At 44.7% G+C, this 19,541-nt stretch overlaps 1 protein-coding gene across 1 annotated transcript in view; it reads left to right on the top strand.

The window, feature by feature from the left end:
* Window positions 1-701: 701 nt before the first annotated feature.
* The window catches only part of WBP1L (WW domain binding protein 1 like), a 74,790-nt gene continuing 55,950 nt past the window's right edge, over window positions 702-19,541 (top strand). The window contains exon 1 of the mRNA XM_066240296.1: window positions 702-896. Coding sequence (XP_066096393.1) covers window positions 807-896 — 90 coding nt within the window. The 5' untranslated portion in view covers window positions 702-806. The remainder of the gene's footprint in view (window positions 897-19,541) is intronic.

The following is a 19,541-nucleotide window of genomic DNA, read 5'->3' on the forward strand; positions in this document are numbered from 1 at the left end:
GCGCCTGAGGCAGAGGCCATGGAGCCATCCTCAGCGATGGGGCCAACTTTGCTCCAATGGAGCCTTGGCTGTGGGAGGGAAAGAGAGACACAGAGAGGAAGGAGAGGGGGAAGGGTGGAGAAGCCTGTGGGCGCTTCTCCTGTGTGCCCTGGCCGGGAATCGAATCCAGGACTCTCGCACGCCAGGCCACGCTCAACCACTGAGCCAACCAGCCATGACCAAAAGATTTTTTATATTGTAGTTTCATTCCTTAGCAGCGCCCAGTAACCTTCTAAAAAAAATTATTATTTTTGCCAACACCATTTAGAATTACCAAAGCTTTCCCCTTTGCTCAACTCTGGAAATCTAATACTTCCGCCACACTCAAGATGGCTATATCCGAATTGAACTTTTAAATACTACACGTTCCAGGTGGCCCCGCCCTCTCAATGGAGCCACTTCTACCACTCTACTTTTACTCCGCCTTGCAGCATTCAAGATGTCCCAGCTTCCTCCTACTTTTCATTGGCTGAAACCCTCCGGTTTTCCGTCTTCACGGGGCGGGACCTCAAAGTAGGGCGGAACTTTAATTTGATCGACAGCTATTTTGATCAATGGACGAAGGGCATAGGCCAATGAAGCGCTGGAACTGGAGAACCTCCCTAGTATCTGGGAGGGTGTTTTGGCTGGGGTGGAGCAGGGCCGGAAGCGGGAGGGGAGAGCGAAACAAGAAAAGAAGGGAAGAAGGAAGAAGAGGAAAGAGGAGGAGAGGGAGGAGGAGGAGGGTGGTGGCGGCGCCGTGGCGGAGGAGCAGGAGCAGGAGGGGGATGGAGAGGAGAAGGATTCTGGGTGGCATGGCGCTCCTGCTCCTCCAGGCGCTGCCCAGCCCCCTGTCAGCCAGGGCTGAACCCCCGCAGGTAAGGGGGAGGGGGTGTCCGGGCCAGGCTCGGGGCCTGGGGGTCGTCGAGGCCTGGCTGGAGGGGGCTGGAAACGGCCTTGCTGCTAGCTGAAGGGGGCTGAAGGAGTATCTTTGCCAAGAGTTGAGGGGTCCCGAGAGGGACACCCATGCGTGGAGTGGACAGTATCTAAGGGGGCGTCGGTGTTTAGCTGAGGGACACCTGTTTTGGTGTCACGGAGGTGGCAGAGACATGGTATCAAACGACTGCGGGGCCTTTCAGACGCAGGGCAGTTAGGTCAGGTGGGCTGGAATGACTTACTGGATAGGGGTGCCAAGCTGGGGCGTGTGGGGTGCATTCGTGTCCTACCGCGGAGCAAGCCTCCAAGGCAGCGATGCCGCGCGGACATCTGTGCGGGTCGGGCTACGTGCGCTGCTGAGCTAGTCTGAGAGGGTGGAGTGGCGGAGACGATATTTATTTCAGGGTCAAGTTCTCAGGGCACCATTTTTAATCGTGTTGGAGTTAAGTGGTTGGAGTCAGGACTCTTGGAAGGCAGGTGGGATGAAGTAGATGGGACCCCTCAGGAGGAGGACACACGTGAGCTGTAATAAGCTCTTACTGTTATGTTGGCTGGCTTGGGAGAGACCGTAGCTGACGCTGATCTGGGCCAGCCTACGGCTTTTGAGCAAACGATGGTGCTGATGCCAATATGGGCAGCAATTGGAGCACCCCAGCTTTTCTTGCTGGGTGGCTTGCTTTTTATTCAAGCAGAGAAGCTGGCTTGTGTTGATTCCAGCTCCGGGTGGCATTTCGAAACCTAATGGGAGCGATAACTCCTGGTGTCAAGTTGGGTGGGGTGCACTAGGGGTAATCACGCCTCCTTCCCTTGTGTTTAGCAAGGCTTTACCATTCTATTTTCTTCACTTTCTCTCCCCTTCCCTGTCTTTTAGAAGAACACACACACAATGGCAGAGCCCATACAGCTTAGCACTTGAACTTTGCATTGTGATCAAGAGTAGAAGCACAACCCCAGCAAAAATACTTATATTTTCTCTAGGAGTTCATTGGCTGCCTATTCACATACTTTGTTTTGCCCATTAGTATCCTTTATTTAAAAATTTTAAATAGGATGAAATTCACATACAAACTATTTAAAACTTAACTACTTTAAAGTGAAAAGTTCAGTGGCATTTAGTATATTCACAATGTTGTGCAACCATCACCTCTATCTAATTTCAAAACATTTTCATCACCTGAAAAGGAAACCCCCCTAAGGGTTAAGCAACTCCTCCCTGTGCCCTCCTTCCCGCAGCCCCTGACGACCACCAATCTGCTGTCTATGGATTTGCCTATTCAGAATATTTCATATAAATGCAACCCTACAATGTCACCTTTTGTGCCTGGCTTCTTTTCCTTAGCATAATATTTTTGAGGTTCATCCTTGTTGTAGCATTAAACAGGACTTTATTTATTACTTATTTAATGGCTGAATAATACTCCATTGTATAGCTGTAGCACAATTTGTTTATTCATTTATCTGTTGAAATGTCCTATATTTTTCCCTTCAGAATATACATATTTATGTATATTAGAAATAACACATAAAAGGAATAGAGCTCATTTTCTGGGCCAGCATATTCCTTTTTGTAAGACTGAATCTGAACCCCTTCTGTTTTAGGTTTTGTTGGGGTTAAAATCAAACTAGCGGGAGAAATAAATTTTTTAGTCTGTTAGAAAAGTTATAACCCTTTGGACTGGTAAAATTAAGTACAAATACTGACAGAACAACAGAGAACAAACTTGTTTTTCCTTTGCACTTATCTGTTTTTGTATCTCTGTAGGCTGTTATCTATAACTAATAAATAACACTGCTAGAGGGTTGATTTAGGAACATTGGAGTCTTTGGAGGTGGGTGCCCAGGGCCTGTGGACTGCTTCACCAGGATGGAGAGCAGTGGTGGACCTCCCAGTCAACAGTGGGAAACGTCCATGTCTTTAGCAGGAGGAAGGATGGCAAGTGGAGGCTCCTGACCATGTCACGCAAGCCTGGAAAGTGGCTGGAAGATGTGGGAGGGGATCTTCAATGTCGTGTCCTAACTGCAGTTTGTTGAGCACAGGCCATTTTCTTATCATTTCTCTGGCACTTCCAATACTTATTTTGGGGACAGGGTGGCTTTTGTACTTTGTTCCATTTGGATGGATGCTGGCACTGACTGGCAGCTATTATGTGGTTACAGTTCCTGCAGAGAAGGGAAGGCTTTTGTAATGCTCCTCTCCCTCTTCCTGACCCCTCCCCTGTACACTCCCACCTCCACCTAATACCCCTGTTTCTCTGTCAGAGAATACTAGATAGCTATAGTGAGGTTTGTGTTTTGAATTTTAACCTTTGGAATAGAAGCTATTATATAATTATTAACTCTAAAATCTGCCACAATTTAGCCAATTTGGTCTTTGGCTTGGTTTTTGTTGATTTTTTTAGCTTGTAGAAATCAGTAAAAAAAAAAAAAATCAGACCATTTTGGCATAGGACCTAGTTCAGGTACTCACTGTCCTTATTTCAACAAGTTACTTTCAGCTAACTCTGAATTGAGAACACACTCTGAACTCATTCCATGTTGAAATAGGGGTACCTCATTGCATTCCCCCCACACCCCCGAAATGGCTCTGTCAAGTACAACCTTTTTTTATATGTATTTAAAAAAATTATTTTATTAATTGATTTTTAGAGAAAGGGAGAAAGACGGAGAGAAAGAGACAGAGAGAGGGATACCAGTTCACTGCTCCACTTACTCATGCAGTCATTAGTTGATTCTTTTTGTTGTTGTTGTTTTTTCATTTTTCCGAAGCTGGAAACGGGGAGGCAGTCAGACAGACTCCTGCATGCGCCCGACTGGGATCCACCTGGCATGTCCACCAGGGGGCAATGCTCTGCCCCTCTGGGGCTTCGCTCCATTACATCCAGAGCCATTCTAGCGCCTGAGGCAGAGGCCACAGAGCCATCCTTAAGCACCCGGGCCATCTTTGCTCCAATGGAGCCTTGGCTGCGGGAGGAGAAGAGAGAGACAGAGAGGAAGGAGAGGGGGAGGGGTGGAGAAGCAGATGGGCGCTTCTACTGTGTGTCCTGGCCGGGAATCGAACCCGGTACTCCTGCACGCCAGGCCAACGCTCTACCACTGAGCCAACTGGCCAGGGCTTTGGTTGATTCTTATATGTGCCCTGACCAGGTATTGAACCCCAGTGTTGGTATGTCGGGACAGTGCTCTAACCAACTGAGCTACCTGGCTAGGGCCTTTTTTATATGCATTTAATATTAAAAATACATGATATTAGGTGGCTTGCTTTCTCTCTTAATAGATCTGCACTGGAACAGCCATTTCTTTGCCAGCCTGGCCCAGGAAAGTTCATTAGCATAGCTCACTTCTGTGATTAGGAACTTAGACTTAACTGTCCTATAGGTCACTGCAACTCAAGATATGAGTCCTTGAATCCATAAAGAGTAAAAATGCAGTAAGATCTCCAAATAGTAAGGCCTTGGCATTTGTGTTTTCCAGTTAAATTATGATTGAGATACACAGAGTTACTTTTTTTTCTATTTTTGGTTAGGCTTAACCAGAAAAACTTGAGTATATAATTTAAAATATAGATTTAGTAAAAAAGTCTTTTTCCATAAAGTGACTCAGCCAATGGCCTGGGCACAAATCTCTACAGATGCAGTCATTGTTTTTCCTCTGCCATGCTTAAAACTTTGAGTTGGATGGGGGCTCTAGCTCCTATTTTTTCCCCATCCCTCAATAGTATACCCATTAGCCCCCATCCCCACCATTACTTACCTTCATTGCCTCAGTTTTCAGTCCAGAAGCCTCCCCCTCTTCTTTGTATTTTTCTGAAGTGAGAAGCATGGAGGCAGAGAGACAGACTCCCACATGCACTTGACCAGGATCCACCCGGCATGCTCACTAGGGGGCGATGCTCTGCCCATCTGGGGCATTGCTCTGTTGCAACCAGAGCCATTCTAGCACCTGAGGTGGAGGCCATCCTCAGAACCTGGGCCAACTTTGCTCCAATGTAGCCTTGGCTGCAGGAAGAGAGAGATAGAGAGAAAAGAGAGGGGGAAGGGTAGAGAAGCAGATGGGCACTTCTCCTATGTGCCCTGACTGGGAATTGAACCCAGAACTTCCACACGCTGGGTCGATGCTCTACTGCTGAGCAACGGCCAGGGCTGGAAGCCCTTTTAAAAAAAATTATTGAGCCCTGGCCGGTTGGCTCAGCGGTAGAGCGTCGGCCTAGCGTGCAGAGGACCCGGGTTCGATTCCCGGCCAGGGCACACAGGAGAAGCGCCCATTTGCTTCTCCACCCCTCTGCCGCGCTTTCCTCTCTGTCTCTCTCTTCCCCTCCCGCAGCCAGGGCTCCATTGGAGCAAGGATGGCCTGGGCGCTGGGGATGGCTCTGTGGCCTCTGCCTCAGGCGTTAGAGTGGCTCTGGTCGCAACATGGCGATGCCCAAGATGGGCAGAGCATCGCCCCCTGGTGGGCAGAGCGTCGCCCCTGGTGGGCGTGCCGGGTGGATCCCGGTCGGGCGCATGAGGGAGTCTGTCTGACTGTCTCTCCCTGTTTCCAGCTTCAGAAAAATGAAAAGAAAAAAAAAATTATTGATATTATAGAGAGAAAGGAAGAGGAGAGAAAGAGAGAAACATCAATTTGTTGATTCGTTGGTTGACTCTTGTATGTGCCCTGACCAGATGGGTGCTTCTCCTGTGTATCCTGACTGGGAATTGAACCTGGGACATTCACACGCTGGGCCAACGCTCTACCACTGAGCAAACTGGCCAGGGCCCATTAATTTTTGTATCAACTTTCTTGAGATATAATTAACATGCCAAAAGATTCACCCTTTTAAAGTGTACATAAAATGTCTTTTTAGTAAGTCACAGAGTGGTGTGGCCATCAGTACTATCTAATTTTAGAACATGTTCAATCACCACATAAAGAAACCCTGTAGCAATTAGCAGTCCTTCCCCATTTCACCCCTTCTTCCCCAAGTCCCTGACCACCACTAATCTTTCTCTCTCTATGAATTTGCCTCGTCTGGACTTTCTATATAAATGGAGTCATGTAATATGTGGTCCTGTATGACTGGCTTCTTTCACTTAGCATAATGTATTTAAGTTTTATCAATGTTGGCCAGTATATCATTGCATGTATCAATATTTTGCTCCTTTTTATGGCTGATTAATAGTCAGTTGTATAAATATACCACATTTTATTTGTCCATCAATTGACAGCCATTTGGGTTGTTTCCACCTCTGGGTTATTATGAATAAAGTTGCTATGAACAATCATGTACATGTTTTTGTGTAGACATGTATTTTCATTTCTCTTAGGTATGTATGTACCTAACAGTGGAATTGCTGGGTCATACAGTAACTCTATATGCTATATGTAATCTTTTGAGAAACTGCCAGACTGTTTCCAAGGTGGCATGATATTTAATTTTAATCAACTTAAATGAAATAGCTACAGGTGGTACTAACTATATATGAGACAATGTAGGTCAAGCAGCTTTCCAGTGGGGGGATGGAGTATAGTCTAACATAGTGGTGAGGTCATGAGCTCTGGGGGCAGACCCCCGGAGTTCCAAACCTGATTCTTACTATTTTTTTTTTTTTACAGAGACAGTCAGAGTGAGGGATATACAGGGACAGACAGACAGGAATGGACAAATGAGAAGCATCAATCATTAGATTTTCGTTGCGCATTGCGACACCTTAGTTGTTCATTGATTGCTTTCTCATATGTGCCTTGACCGTGGACCTTCAGCAGACCGAGTAACCCCTTGCTTGAGCCAGCGACCTTGGGTCCAAGCTGGTGAATTTTTGCTCAAATCAGATGAGCCCACACTCAAGCTGGCGACCTCAGGGTCTCGAACCTGGGTCTTCCACATCCAAGTCTGACGCTCTATCTACTGCGCCACCGCCTGGTAAGGCAATTTTTACTATTCTTGAGCAAATTACTTAACCTCTGTGCTTTAGTTTCTCTAACTATAAAATGGGAATAATAAATAAATAAAAGTAATAAACCTAATTGGTTTGTTGTGAAGAAAAAAGATATATGTAAGGCTCTTGGAATATATTTAATGGTTATTAAATAGAATAATTGTCACTACTATTATTGGTGGTCCTCAGAGTACCTTGTGGTTGATAAGTGTTACCTTCCAAACTAAGTTTGGGAACCGCAGTTTGAAAGTGATTTACTTTATTCCGTTCTACCACTGAGTGTAGGTTTGTCGCTGTGAGCTTTAGCTATATGTAGGTAAATTTTCATGGAGAACTTAGGTGTTTAGAGTAGTGGTTCTCAGGTGGGGTCAGTTTTGCACCTTCCAGAGGACACTTGTCAGTGTCTGGAGACATATTTGTTTTCTGGTTTGTTACAACTTGGGAGTGTCCCTGGCATCTAGTGAGTGAATACCAAGGATGCTATTAAACATCCTACAATGTGCAGGGTAGACTACCCCCAACAAAGAATTGTCTGGCCTCAAATGTGAGCAGTGTGAAGGAGAAACCCTGGTTTCTTATCAGATCCTGCTCCTTATCCCAGGGTTTCAAGTCAGCCTTCCTATGAAGAGAGAGCATAGCATTTGAAGTGTACGAAATATCCTCTCACAGCAAGATTTGGGTGGGACAGTTTAAAGCAGGGTTCGGGAACCTTTTTGACCGAGAGGCCATGAACGCCACATATTTTAAAATGTAATTCCGTGAAAGCCATACAACAACCCATGTACATTACACATTATCCAATAAAAATTTAGTGTTGTTCCAAGGACAGCTGTGATTGGCTCCAGCCACCCGCAACCATGAACATGAGCGGTAGGAAATGAATGGATTGTAATACATGAGAATGTTTTATATTTTTAACATTTTTTTTTATTAAAGATTTGCGAGCCAGATGCAGCCATCAAAAGAACCACATCTGGCTGGCGAGCCATAGGTTCCTGACCCCTGGTTTAAAGCTTTAACATCCTGAATCTTGCTTACTCTCAGAATTGTTGACATGTTACCAGTCAGCCTGCTTTGTCGGCCAAAACAGAGGCGAATTTAACGGCGGGCACTCTGGGCGTGCGCCCTGGGCCCCAACTTCTGAAGGGCCTCGCAGAACCCCAACTTTATACTTTTTTTCTAATGACACCAGTTTGATTTCATATGTGCAATTTTCACATTAAAAGTACATAATATTTTTTATTTATTTAAAAATATGGTTAACATATATTTTGATCTTCCCTGTCTTTCTTTTTTTTTAAGGGGCCCAATATTTTCTTCTGCGCCTGGGGCCTCAACTGACAGTAATCTGCCTCAGGGCCAACATCAAAAACAATTTGAAAACAAGCACATTTTTTTAGTATGTGGTTTAGTAAGCAGGTGAGCCCTTAGTCACCCAGTCTTGAACTTTCTTTTCCCTTGCCTTGGTCTGCCTTTGTGGTTTTATTTGAAGAACATGTTTGTTTTCGCCCCAGTGAAGCTGATGGCCAGTTTCTTTCTCAGTGTCCTTCATGGTCCCATAACCAATCTGAACTGAGTCATGTTCTTAGAACTTTTTCCTCTCTCCATTCCAAGTCTTGGCTTCACTCTTATTTTTTGACCTCACGGATGTTCGTTTGTTCTCACACATGCTCAGCCTGAAGAAACTATTAGGTGTTCTCAGCCTCACCATATGCCCAAGGAGGGCCTCTTTTCTCTTCTGCCTTAAACTGTTAGGACTAATGCTTGAGGGGCCATTAGGACCCACCCAAGTGGTACATGATATGGGTTTATTTATTATCCTACAACCTGTGTTGTGCACATTACCAATGTCACCAATCCCACTATAACTTAAGAAACAGTAAGAGAAGCCACTGAGTGACGGAGTAGTGACAGTACACTGGTTGTGGTGACTTGTCTACTCAGTGGCATACAACAGACAGGCCGATGTCTGGCTGTGGGCACCTCCGTTTTGGATCATCCTTTGTATTTCCACTAGGTGGAGCAAAGTCTGGCTGAAAACTGTGGAAACTACAAACAAAGAAATACAAATAAATCCAGAACATTGCAATCTGGGAAATAAGGAGAGAGGAAACATATCTCATCCTATTGAATTCTGTGGCTTGTTGATACAATTCTGGGCTTTCCCAGTGTGGGAATTAAAGTAGGTCATTCTCCCAGACTTGTAGATCGCCAGTCTTGCATGGACTGGGTTTCTGCAGTGCTCTCACTCAGCTACATTCCCAGAGCCTTGATTTATTTACTTTTGGTTTTCTTTTTTCCATACTTGCTTCTGTGGGAAAACAGATGAGCTGGGTATGAATCTACTGTTCCTGGTGCCATCATCACCCTCAGAGGGCCACAGCTAACTTTTTTTTTTTTTAATTTTTTTTCTTAGTTTTTTGTTTTTTGGGTTTTTTTATTCATTTTAGAGAGGAGAGGGAGAGACAGAGAGAGAGAGAGACAGAGAGACAGAGAGGAGAGACAGAGAAAGAGAAGGGGGAAGGAGCTGGAAGCATCAATTCCCATATGTGCCTTGACCAGGCAAGCCCAGGGTTTCGAACCGGCGACCTCAGCATTTCCAGGTTGACGCTTTATCCACTGCGCCACCACAGGTCAGGCCACAGCTAACTTTTGATTCACAATCTTAGGTGTTTTAAAGAATTTAATTTAAATTTGTTTTGGAAGAGGTAAAAGTGAACATAAGAGGTTGCAAGAATATTTGTGGCTGGGAAGGGTGGGACCTAGAGTGAAGTTATAAAAACATGTCTGTTTTCATTTTTAAATATCAAGCAAGACATCTTATGTTGTAACAGTTTTATTACACATTCCTGCAGATCAGAGGCATCCATTCTTGGAGAAAATATTCATATTTTTAAAAATTCTACATGCTGGCCCTGGCCGGTTGGCTCAGCGGTAGAGCGTTGGCCTAGCGTGCAGAGGACCCGGGTTCGATTCCCGGCCAGGGCACACAGGAGAAGCGCCCATTTGCTTCTCCACCCCTCCGCCGCGCCTTCCTCCCTGTCTCTCTTCCCCTCCCGCAGCCAAGGCTCCATTGGAGCAAAGATGGCCCGGGTGCTGGGGATGGCTCTATGGCCTCTGCCTCAGGCACTAGAGTGGCTCTGGTCGCAACATGGCGACGCCCAGGATGGGCAGAGCATCGCCCCTGGTGGGTGTGCCGGGTGGATCCCGGTCAGGCGCATGTGGGATTCTGTCTGACTGTCTCTCCCTGTTTCCAGCTTCGGAAAAATGCAAAAAAAAAAATCCAAAAAAAAAAAAATTCTACATGCTTTTGTGTTTGCTATTTCCTAAGTTACCTTCCTCACCTAACCTTAGCAGTTTCACTCCAGTTGTATTAAAGACCAACCTAACATAGAAACAACAAAAGAAACCACAGCTCTGGGTCCTGGCTGGTTGGCTGACTGGATAGAGCGTTGGCCTGGCATATGGATGTCCCAGGTTCAATTCCTGGTCAGGGCACATAAGAGAAGTGACCATCTGCTTTTTTCCCCACCCTCTCCCCCTCCTCTCCCTCTTCTCCTCCTGTAGCCAGTGGCTCCACTGGTTCGAGCGTTGGCCCCGGACTCTGAGGATAGCTCCATTGGTGTGAGTGCATCAGTCTCAGGTGTTAAAAATAGCTCAGTTGATTTGAGCATCAGCCCAAGATGGGGGTTGCTTGGTGGATCCTGGTTCGGTCACATGCTGGATTCTTTTTTTTATTTTTATTTTTTGTATTTTTCCGAAGCTGGAAACGGGGAGAGACAGCCAGACTCCTGCATGCGCCCGACCAGGATCCACCCGGCACGCCCACCAGGGGGCAACGCTCTGCCCACCAGGGGGCGATGCTCTGCCCCTCCGGGGCGTCGCTCTGTTGCGACCAGAGCCACTCCAGTGCCTGGGGCAGAGGCTGAGGAGCCATCCCCAGCGCCCGGGCCATCTTTGTTCCAATGGAGCCTCGCTGTGGGAGGGGAAGAGAGAGACAGAGAGGAAGGAGGGGGGAGGGGTGGAGAAGCAGATGGGCGCTTCTCCTGTGTGCCCTGGCTGGGAGTTGAACCTGGGACTCCTGCACGCCAGGCCGACGCTCTACCACTGAGCCAACTGGCCAGGGCCCATGCTGGATTCTTTCTCACTATCTCCCCTTCTCTCACTTAAAAAAACAAAAAACACTATAGCTCTGCTTATCAATCAGATCACATTATCCCTCCTAGTGGTTTATTTAGGTGAGAAAGTTAATATTTGGCTTTTTATACTGGGATGTTGGAGCACTGTAGCTCTTTAGGACTGGAATAGTATGAGAAGTTCATCCTGTGTACTTTTTTTTTTTTGAGACTTTTGTTTTTATTTTTTATTTTTATTTTTTTATTCATTTTAAAGAGTGGGGAGAGAGAGAGAGAGAAGGGGGAGGAGCAGGAAGCATCAACTCCCATATGTGCCTTGACCAGGCAAGCCAGGGTTTTGAACCGGCAACCTCAGTGTTTCCAGGTTGACGCTTTATCCACTGCGCCACCACAGGTCAGGCGAGACTTTTGTTTTTAAATATGCAGATCCTCTTGCTATACTTGCAGGGGCTGGGGAAGGAAGAAAACTGGCACCAATCTGACTTGGCACAAGGTCCACCAAGGTTCACTATGTTTCCATTGCTGCTGCTCCTTTTATTTTTTTTAACTTTTCATTTATTTATTGATTTTAGCAGAGCAGAGGGAGAGAGAGAGAAATTGATTTTTTATTCCACTTATTTATACATTCATTGGTTGATTCTTGTATGTGCTCTGATTAGGGAGTAAACCCATAACCTTGGCATATTAGGATGATGCTCTAACCAGCTGATCTACCTGGCCAGGGCACTGCTGCTCTTATTTGAGCTTTAAGGTATCTTTTACCTGTTCAAATCAGTTTTTTTATTTTATTTATTTTTATTTTTTTTACAGAGACAGAGTCAGAGAGAGGGATAGATAGGGACAGACAGGAACAGAGAGAGATGAGAAGCATCAGTCATTAGTTTTTCGTTGCAACACCTTAGTTGTTCATTGATTGCTTTCTCATATGTGCCTTGACCATGGGCCTTCAGCAGACCGAGTAACCCCTTGGTCAAGCCAGCGACCTTGGGTCCAAGCTGATGAGCTTTGCTCAAACCAGATGAGCCCGCGCTCAAGCTGGCGACCTCGGGGTCTCGAACCTGGGTCCTCCGCATCCCAGTCCAACGCTCTATCCACTGCGCCACCGCCTGGTCAGACCGCATCAGTTTTTAATTAGACAAAATGACGCATGCTTGTAACAATGGTAAATAACACAGAAATACAGCAATGCTTAGAGTAAAAAGTGAAAGTCTGTGGTCTGGAGTGTATTTTTTGGTGGTTTTTCTGCTTATGCTGCCTATTTATAGATATACAGAGTAGAGCAAAAAGTAGGTTTACAGTTATGAGTACACGAAGCACAGTTTATTCTTGTCTTATTTATTAATTATATTAATTTTTTGAGAGAGAAAGAAAAGCACCAACTCATTGTTCCACATAGTTGTGCCATTGATTGCTTCTCATATGTGCCCTGACTGGGGCTCTAATCAGTGCCTTTGGGATTAAGCCGGTGACCCTGGGCTCAAGCCTGCAACATCAGTGCTCCAGGACAACACTCTATTCATTGTGACACTGACCAGGGCTGTATTATTTATTCGTATTGCAGCTGTAAACCTAATTATGCCCTATCCTGCAATAATAAAATTCATATATACATTTATTGATATGTACATGTATATACATGTACATATGTGTATATATATAAGGTCTACTGGAAAGTTCTGTCCGTTTTTGGAATAAAACAAAATACAAATTCTTCTGACTTAATTCATATGGCACCCATCTTGAATATTTCCACACCAATCCTATCTTCCGAATATGGTCCGAAATGGTTTGCTGAGCTGAATTAAGCCTTTCTGCGATCTCCGATGTTGTCAGAAAAGGATCTTGCTCCAACATGGTCTTAACAACATCGTCATCGATCAAAGATGGTCGCCCAGAACGTGGCTTATCAGAAAGGTCGAAATCACCTGTTTCGAACCATCTTCTGCATGTCCTATCAGAAACTGGACCTTCACCAAACACTTTCAATAAATTTCTACATGCTTCTGTAGCATTTCTTCCTTGTTGAAATTCGTAAAAATTACAGTGGCGTAAATGAACTTTATCAGTAGCCATGGGTACACTATTGCTTCACACATAAGACTAACGTGAATCAACTTTGTTTTAGTTAATTTGCTACGTCAGTATGTATACATTAAGTGATAAAAATAGAGAGGCACATATGCGCCAAATAAACATGTGCTTACATGTCAAAACTTGTTGTGATAGAAACGGACAGAACTTTCTGGTAGACTTTATATATACATATGTATACAGTGGTACCTTGAGATACGAATTTAATTTGTTCTGTAACCAAGCTCGTAAGTCAGTCAACTCATATATCAAACTGTCGATATTGGACCCATGCGCCAACGCATCAACTAGTGGCAACTTCCTGAATCACGACTCATATTTTGGAATTTCACTCAGATCTCGAACAAAAATACAGACCGAGTCGCAGCTTGTATCTTAAAAAATTTGTATGTTGGTCTGTTCGTATCTCAAGGTGCCATTGTATATACATACATATATATAACTACTATATATAAATGTAAAATTGGTGGTATGTGTAGGGTTCTTTATTTTCTTTCATTTAAAAAAATGGAATAATTTATATGCAGTACTTTTTTTAATGTTCTCTGTTGCCTTTTTTTGTCTTTATCTTTTTCTATTTTTAATCTTTTATTTTTATTGAATCCAGAGAGAGGAAAGGGGGTAAGGGGAAGACAGAAGCATCAATCTGTTTCTGTATGTGCCTTGGCCAAGGACTGAACCAGCCACCTCTGCATTGCAGGACAATGCTCCAACCAAGTGAGCCATTCAGCCAGGGCTATATGCAGTATTTTACAACATTCACTTTTTTTTTTTTTTTTTTTTTTATAGTGACAGAGAGTCAGAGAGAGGGATAGATAGGGACAGACAGGAACGGAGAGAGATGAGAAGCATCAATCATTAGTTTTTCGTTGTGACACCTTAGTTGTTCATTGATTGCTTTCTCATATGTGCCTTGACCGTGGGCCTTGGGTCAGCGACCTTGGGTCCAAGCTAGTGAGCTTTTTTGCTTAATCCAGATGAGCCCTCGCTCAAGCTGGCGACCTCGGGGTTTCGAACCTGGGTCCTTCGCATCCCAATCGGATGCTCTATCCACTGCACCACCGCCTGGTCAGGCACAACATTCACTTTTTTAAACCTTAATATGTTGTAGACTTCCATGCTGCATTATATCTCTGATGGTTTTTAAATGCCTATATGTTACTGCTTTAGACTATGATTTATTTTACCATTCCTTTATAGATGAACATACATTGTGTCCAAGTTTTTGTCTGGTAAATGTTGTATTTGTTTCTTTCTGAAGTTGAGCTAGATTATAATAATAATAATAATAGGAATTTAAAAAATATTTATATATTTGGTTAACTCCTAGTCCAGAAGGCATACACATCACTTTCCATATCATCAGACTTGGCAATCAGATGAGAAGTGTTTTTCCAGTAACTGTTTTCCAATTATAAAGTACAGAATTATTCTTAGGGCAGGTAAATTAGAACATATACTGTTAATCTGATTTGCACATCATTGTGCTCTCTTGAGTAGAGAAAAGACTGAGGGGTTACCACCAGCAAGGAAGTGTGCTGTTGTCTTGAGTGTGGGAGTTGTGGTTGCCATCGTTCCCGACCACAGTGCTAGACCACATGCAGATCTGTCTTTTCTCAGAACACCATGTACTGTACTGAGGTGAGGTATTCTTTGGGGCCTCTTGACACCTGACCCCAGCCTCCATTTGGTACTTCCTATTCTGAGGTGAAGATGGTTTCTGAGGCTGATTTTTAGGTTTTTGTTTTTGTAATAACAGCTTAATTCAGATACCATAAAAATCATCCTTTTAGAGCGAACAATTCAGTGGTCTTAATATATTGACGAGGTTGGATCACTACCACCACTATCTGGTTTCAGAACATTTTTATCACCCTAAAGAGAAATGCTGTATTGATCCTGGCTGGGTGACTCAGTGGGTTAAAGCGTCGTCACGACATGCTGAGGTTGCGGGTTCAAGGGCACATACAAGAATTGACCAGTGCCTGACCTGTGGTGGCGCAGTGGATAAAGTGTCAACCTGGAAATGCTGAGGTTGCCTGGTCAAGGCACATATGGGAGTTGATGCTTCCAGCTCCTCCCCCCTTCTCTCTCTCCTCTCTAAAATGAATAAATAAATAAATAAATAAATAAAGAATTGACCAGTGATGGCATGAATAAGTGGAACAGTAAAATTGATGTTTCATTTTTTCTGTCTCTCCCTTCCTCTCTCTCTAAAAATCAGTAAATAAAAAATTTTTTAAGTGAGAAGGAGATAGAGAAACAGATTCCCATATGCACCACAACCAGGATCCACCCAGCAATCCCCATCTAGGGCCGATGCTTGAATCAACCGAGCTATCCTCAGTGCTTGAGGCCACTGCTTAGACCAGGGGTCCCCAAACTATGGCCCTTGGGTTGCATGCAGCCCCCTGAGGCCATCTATCCGCACCCACAGCACTTCCGGAGGGAGCACCTCTTTCATTGGTGGTCAGTGAGAGGAGCTCTATATGTGGCAGCGCCACAAAGCGCAGCGTCGCTCACGTACAGTATTACTTCCGGTGACGCGGGACACACGCGTCACGGCTCAGGAAGCGCATCATATCACTTGTTACGGCTAGCAGTGACAAATATGGAACTGGACATTGACCATCTCATTAGCCAAAAGCAGGCCCATAGTTCCCGTTGAAATACTGGTCAGTTTGTTGATTTAAATTTACTTGTTCTTTATTTTAGATTTTGTATTTGTTCCCGTTTTGTTTTTTTACTTTAAAATAAGATATGTGCAGTGTGCATAGGGATTTCTTCATAGGTTTTTTTATAGTCCGGCCCTCCAACGGTCTGAGGGACAGTGAACTGGCCCCCTGTGTAAAAAGTTTGGGTACCCCTGGCTTAGACCAACTGAGCTATCCTCAGCGTCCAGGGCCAGCACTTGAACCAGTGAGTCACTGGCTGCAAGAGGGGGAGAAAGAGAAGGGGAAGGAGGAAGGGAAGAGAAGCAGATGGTAGCTTCTCACCTGTGTCCTGATCAGGGATCAAACCCGGACATCCACATGCCAGGCTGATGCTCTATCCACTAAGCCAACCAGTCAGGGCCTTCATTTCTTTTTATGGCTGATTAATATTCCATTGTATGGGTATAACCCATGTTATTTATCTATTCATCAGTTGATGGATATTTGGACTGTTTTCATTTTGGGGCTATTATGAATAATGCTTCTAAGGAAAATTGGTATACAAGTTTTTATGTGGACATAGTTTTCATTCTCTTGGGTATATACTTAGAAGTAGATTGCTAGGTATATCACTATTGTATGATCACTCTATGTTTAACTTTTTTTTCCTTTTTCTTTTTTGACAGAGGAGTCAGAGAGAGGGACAGACAGGCAGAAAGGGAGAGATGAGAAGCATCAATTCTTTGTTGTGCCTCCTTAGTTTTTCATTGATTGCTTTCTCATATGTGCCTTGACCAGGGAGCTACAGCATAGCGAGTGACCCCTTGCTCAAGCCAGCAGCCTTGGGCTCAAGCCAGCAGCCTTGGGCTCAAGGCAGTGACCTTGGGCTTCAAGTCAGTGACCTTTGGGCTCAAGCCAGCGACCGTGGGGTCATGTCTATGATCCCATGCTCAAGCCAGTGACCTCTGCGTCCCAGTCCTACGCTCTATCCACTGCACCACTGCCTGGTCAGGCTCTATGTTTAACTTTTGAGGAACTGTGGCACTATTTTCTATAGCAACTGTATCATTTTACATCCCCACTAACAATGTATGAGGGTTTCAATTCCTCCACATCCTCTCCAACCCTTGTTGTCTGTCTTTTATATCATAACCAGCCTCGTGGGTCTGCATCAGTATTTCCCTTTGGTTTTAATTTATATTTTCCTAATAACTAGTGGTTGAACATCTTTTCATATTCTTATTGGCCATTTGTATATCTTCTTTGGAGAAATACCTCTTTTGATTTTTGGCCTGTTTTGAAGTCCTTCATCTGACTGAAGGGAAGGGCATCATCCCAGGGAACCCCAGTGACTGCCTACCTGTGGGGAGATTTTCTTTTCAACTAGTTTCAGGGCTCTGGCTACCTCCTATTTGCATGACCCTAGGCCAGTTGCTTTACCTTTCTGAGTATTCATTCATTCTATCAGCATTGCCCAGGGCAGCCATTTCTACAATAAGAAGTCCCTGTGGTTAAAGAAGTCTGCCATCTCTTTTGGAGATTCAAGATTGATGTACTCTGTAGTTAAGCCTCTGAAGAATCCTATAGTTAAGCCTAATGAGTCCCTGTCAGAGAAATGATTAGCAAATATTTCCTCCCATTCTATGCTGCTTTATCACTTTTTGGATGGAATCTTTTGAAGTATATAGCTTTAATTTCGACAAAATCCAATATATCTGTTTTTTTCTTTTGTCACTTGAGCTTTTGGTGCTCCCTTAGCTCTTTTAATAAAGACAAAGAGAATTAACTTATGTACCCATCTCATTACCAACTCTAGCAATTTATTGTAATGGCCACTTTTTTTTTTTAATTTATTCATTTTAGAGAGGAGAGGGAGAGACAGAGAGGAGAGACAGAGACAGAGAAGGGGGAGGAGCTGGAAGCATCAACTCCCATATGTGCCTTGACCAGGCAAGCCCAGGGTTTTGAACCGGCGACCTCAGCATTTCCAGGTCGACGCTTTATCCACTGCGCCACCACAGGTCAGGCCTTTTTTTTTTTTTTTCTTTTTTTACTTTTTTTTTTTGTGTGTGTGTGTGTGGCAGAGACAGAGAGAGTCAGAGAGAGGGACAGATAGGGACAGGCAGGAAGGGAGAGAGATGAGAAACATCAATTCTATGTTGTGGTTCCTTAGTTCATTGATTGATTTCTCATATGTGCCTTGGCCAGGGGGGGGGCTATAGCAGACCAAGTGACCCCTCGGAGTGACCCCTTGCTCAAGCTAGCGAGCTTGGGCTCAAGCTGGTGAACCTTGCTCAAACGAGGTGAGCCCGTGCTCAAGCTGGCGACCTTGAGGTCTCGAACCTGAGTCCTCCGCATCCCAGTCTGACGCTCTATCCACTGTGTCACCGCCTGGTCAGGCTTTTAAAAAAAGTTTAGCCCTGGCCGGTTGGCTCAGCGGTAGAGCGTCGGCCTAGCGTGCGGAGGACCCGGGTTCGATTCCCGGCCAGGGCACACAGGAGAAGCGCCCATTTGCTTCTCCACCCCTCCACCGCGCTTTCCTCTCTGTCTCTCTCTTCCCCTCCCGCAGCCAAGGCTCCATTGGAGCAAAGATGGCCCGGGGGCTGGGGATGGCTTTGTGGCCTCTGCCTCACGCGCTAGAGTGGCTCTGGTCGCAATATGGCGACACCCAGGATGGGCAGAGCATCGCCCCCTGGTGGGCAGAGCGTCGCCCCTGGTAGGCGTGCTGGGTGGATCCCAGTCGGGCGCATGCAGGAGTCTGTCTGACTGTCTCTCCCCGTTTCCAGCTTCAGAAAAAAATGAAAAAAAAAAAAAAAGTTTAAAAAAAAATTCATTTTAGAGAAGAGATAGAGAGAGAAGGGGGAGGAGCAGGGAGCATCAACCACCATATGCGCCTTCACCAGGCAAGCCCAGGGGTTTGAACCAGCAACCTCAGTGTACCAGGTTGACACTTTATCCACTGTACCACCTCAGGTCAGGCCACATGGCCAGTCCTGTTTTATCTCTATCCACTTTCATTTCCATTCATCCTTAGTGAAATTATTTGAATCATAAATAGTTCCATTTCAATTTCTAAGAAATAAATGGATTCTTTTCCTTAAAATAACCATCCTACCATATCAGACCCTAAACAATGGACAATAATTCCTTAATGTTATAGGATCTTGCATGGGAGATTTAAAGTTAGATCCTGGGGTAAAAAGGTAAAAATACTATTAGGAAATTCAACTAGCTATGACGATTCTCCAGTTTTCATAAGTAATTAACGCTGACTATTCCACTACTTAAGTGTCACTCCCAACAATACCCTTCAAAAGTGCTCCCCCCCAAAAAAAAAGTGCTTCTCCAATGACAGACTTCTCTCTCTCTCTCTCTCTCTCTTTTAACTTAAACAGGTCTAGTGGTGGGGTTTTAATCATGGCAGACCTTTTTCACTCCCTCAAAACTTTGTCATTATGTTGGACACACCCATTTCCAACTTCTGCCCCGTATATAAAGTGAAAGATTAATTTATCGCTTGTGCCCTCAATTTCAAGTGTAGGGAGAATTTGTGAGGAAAATCATCCCTTTATCTGAGATTGCACAGATGTTCAGAGAAACTTGGGAAAAGGAGACTCCAGGGGCTAGGCTGTGTGCCTCTGTCCCGTGCCTGGCTGACTGGGCCCACCCTCTCTAGAAGATGGAGTATTGGTGGTTTCATAGCAGATTAACAATGCTGGTGAGGGAGAAATGGAAGGCAGAATATGGAGGCTCAAAGCCAATGTAGAGATGATGCTCTGAAAGCAAGAGAGTTC

The sequence above is a fragment of the Saccopteryx bilineata genome, chromosome 7 (genome assembly GCF_036850765.1).
Source record: "Saccopteryx bilineata isolate mSacBil1 chromosome 7, mSacBil1_pri_phased_curated, whole genome shotgun sequence".
In the NCBI taxonomy this organism is placed as follows: domain Eukaryota; kingdom Metazoa; phylum Chordata; class Mammalia; order Chiroptera; family Emballonuridae; genus Saccopteryx; species Saccopteryx bilineata.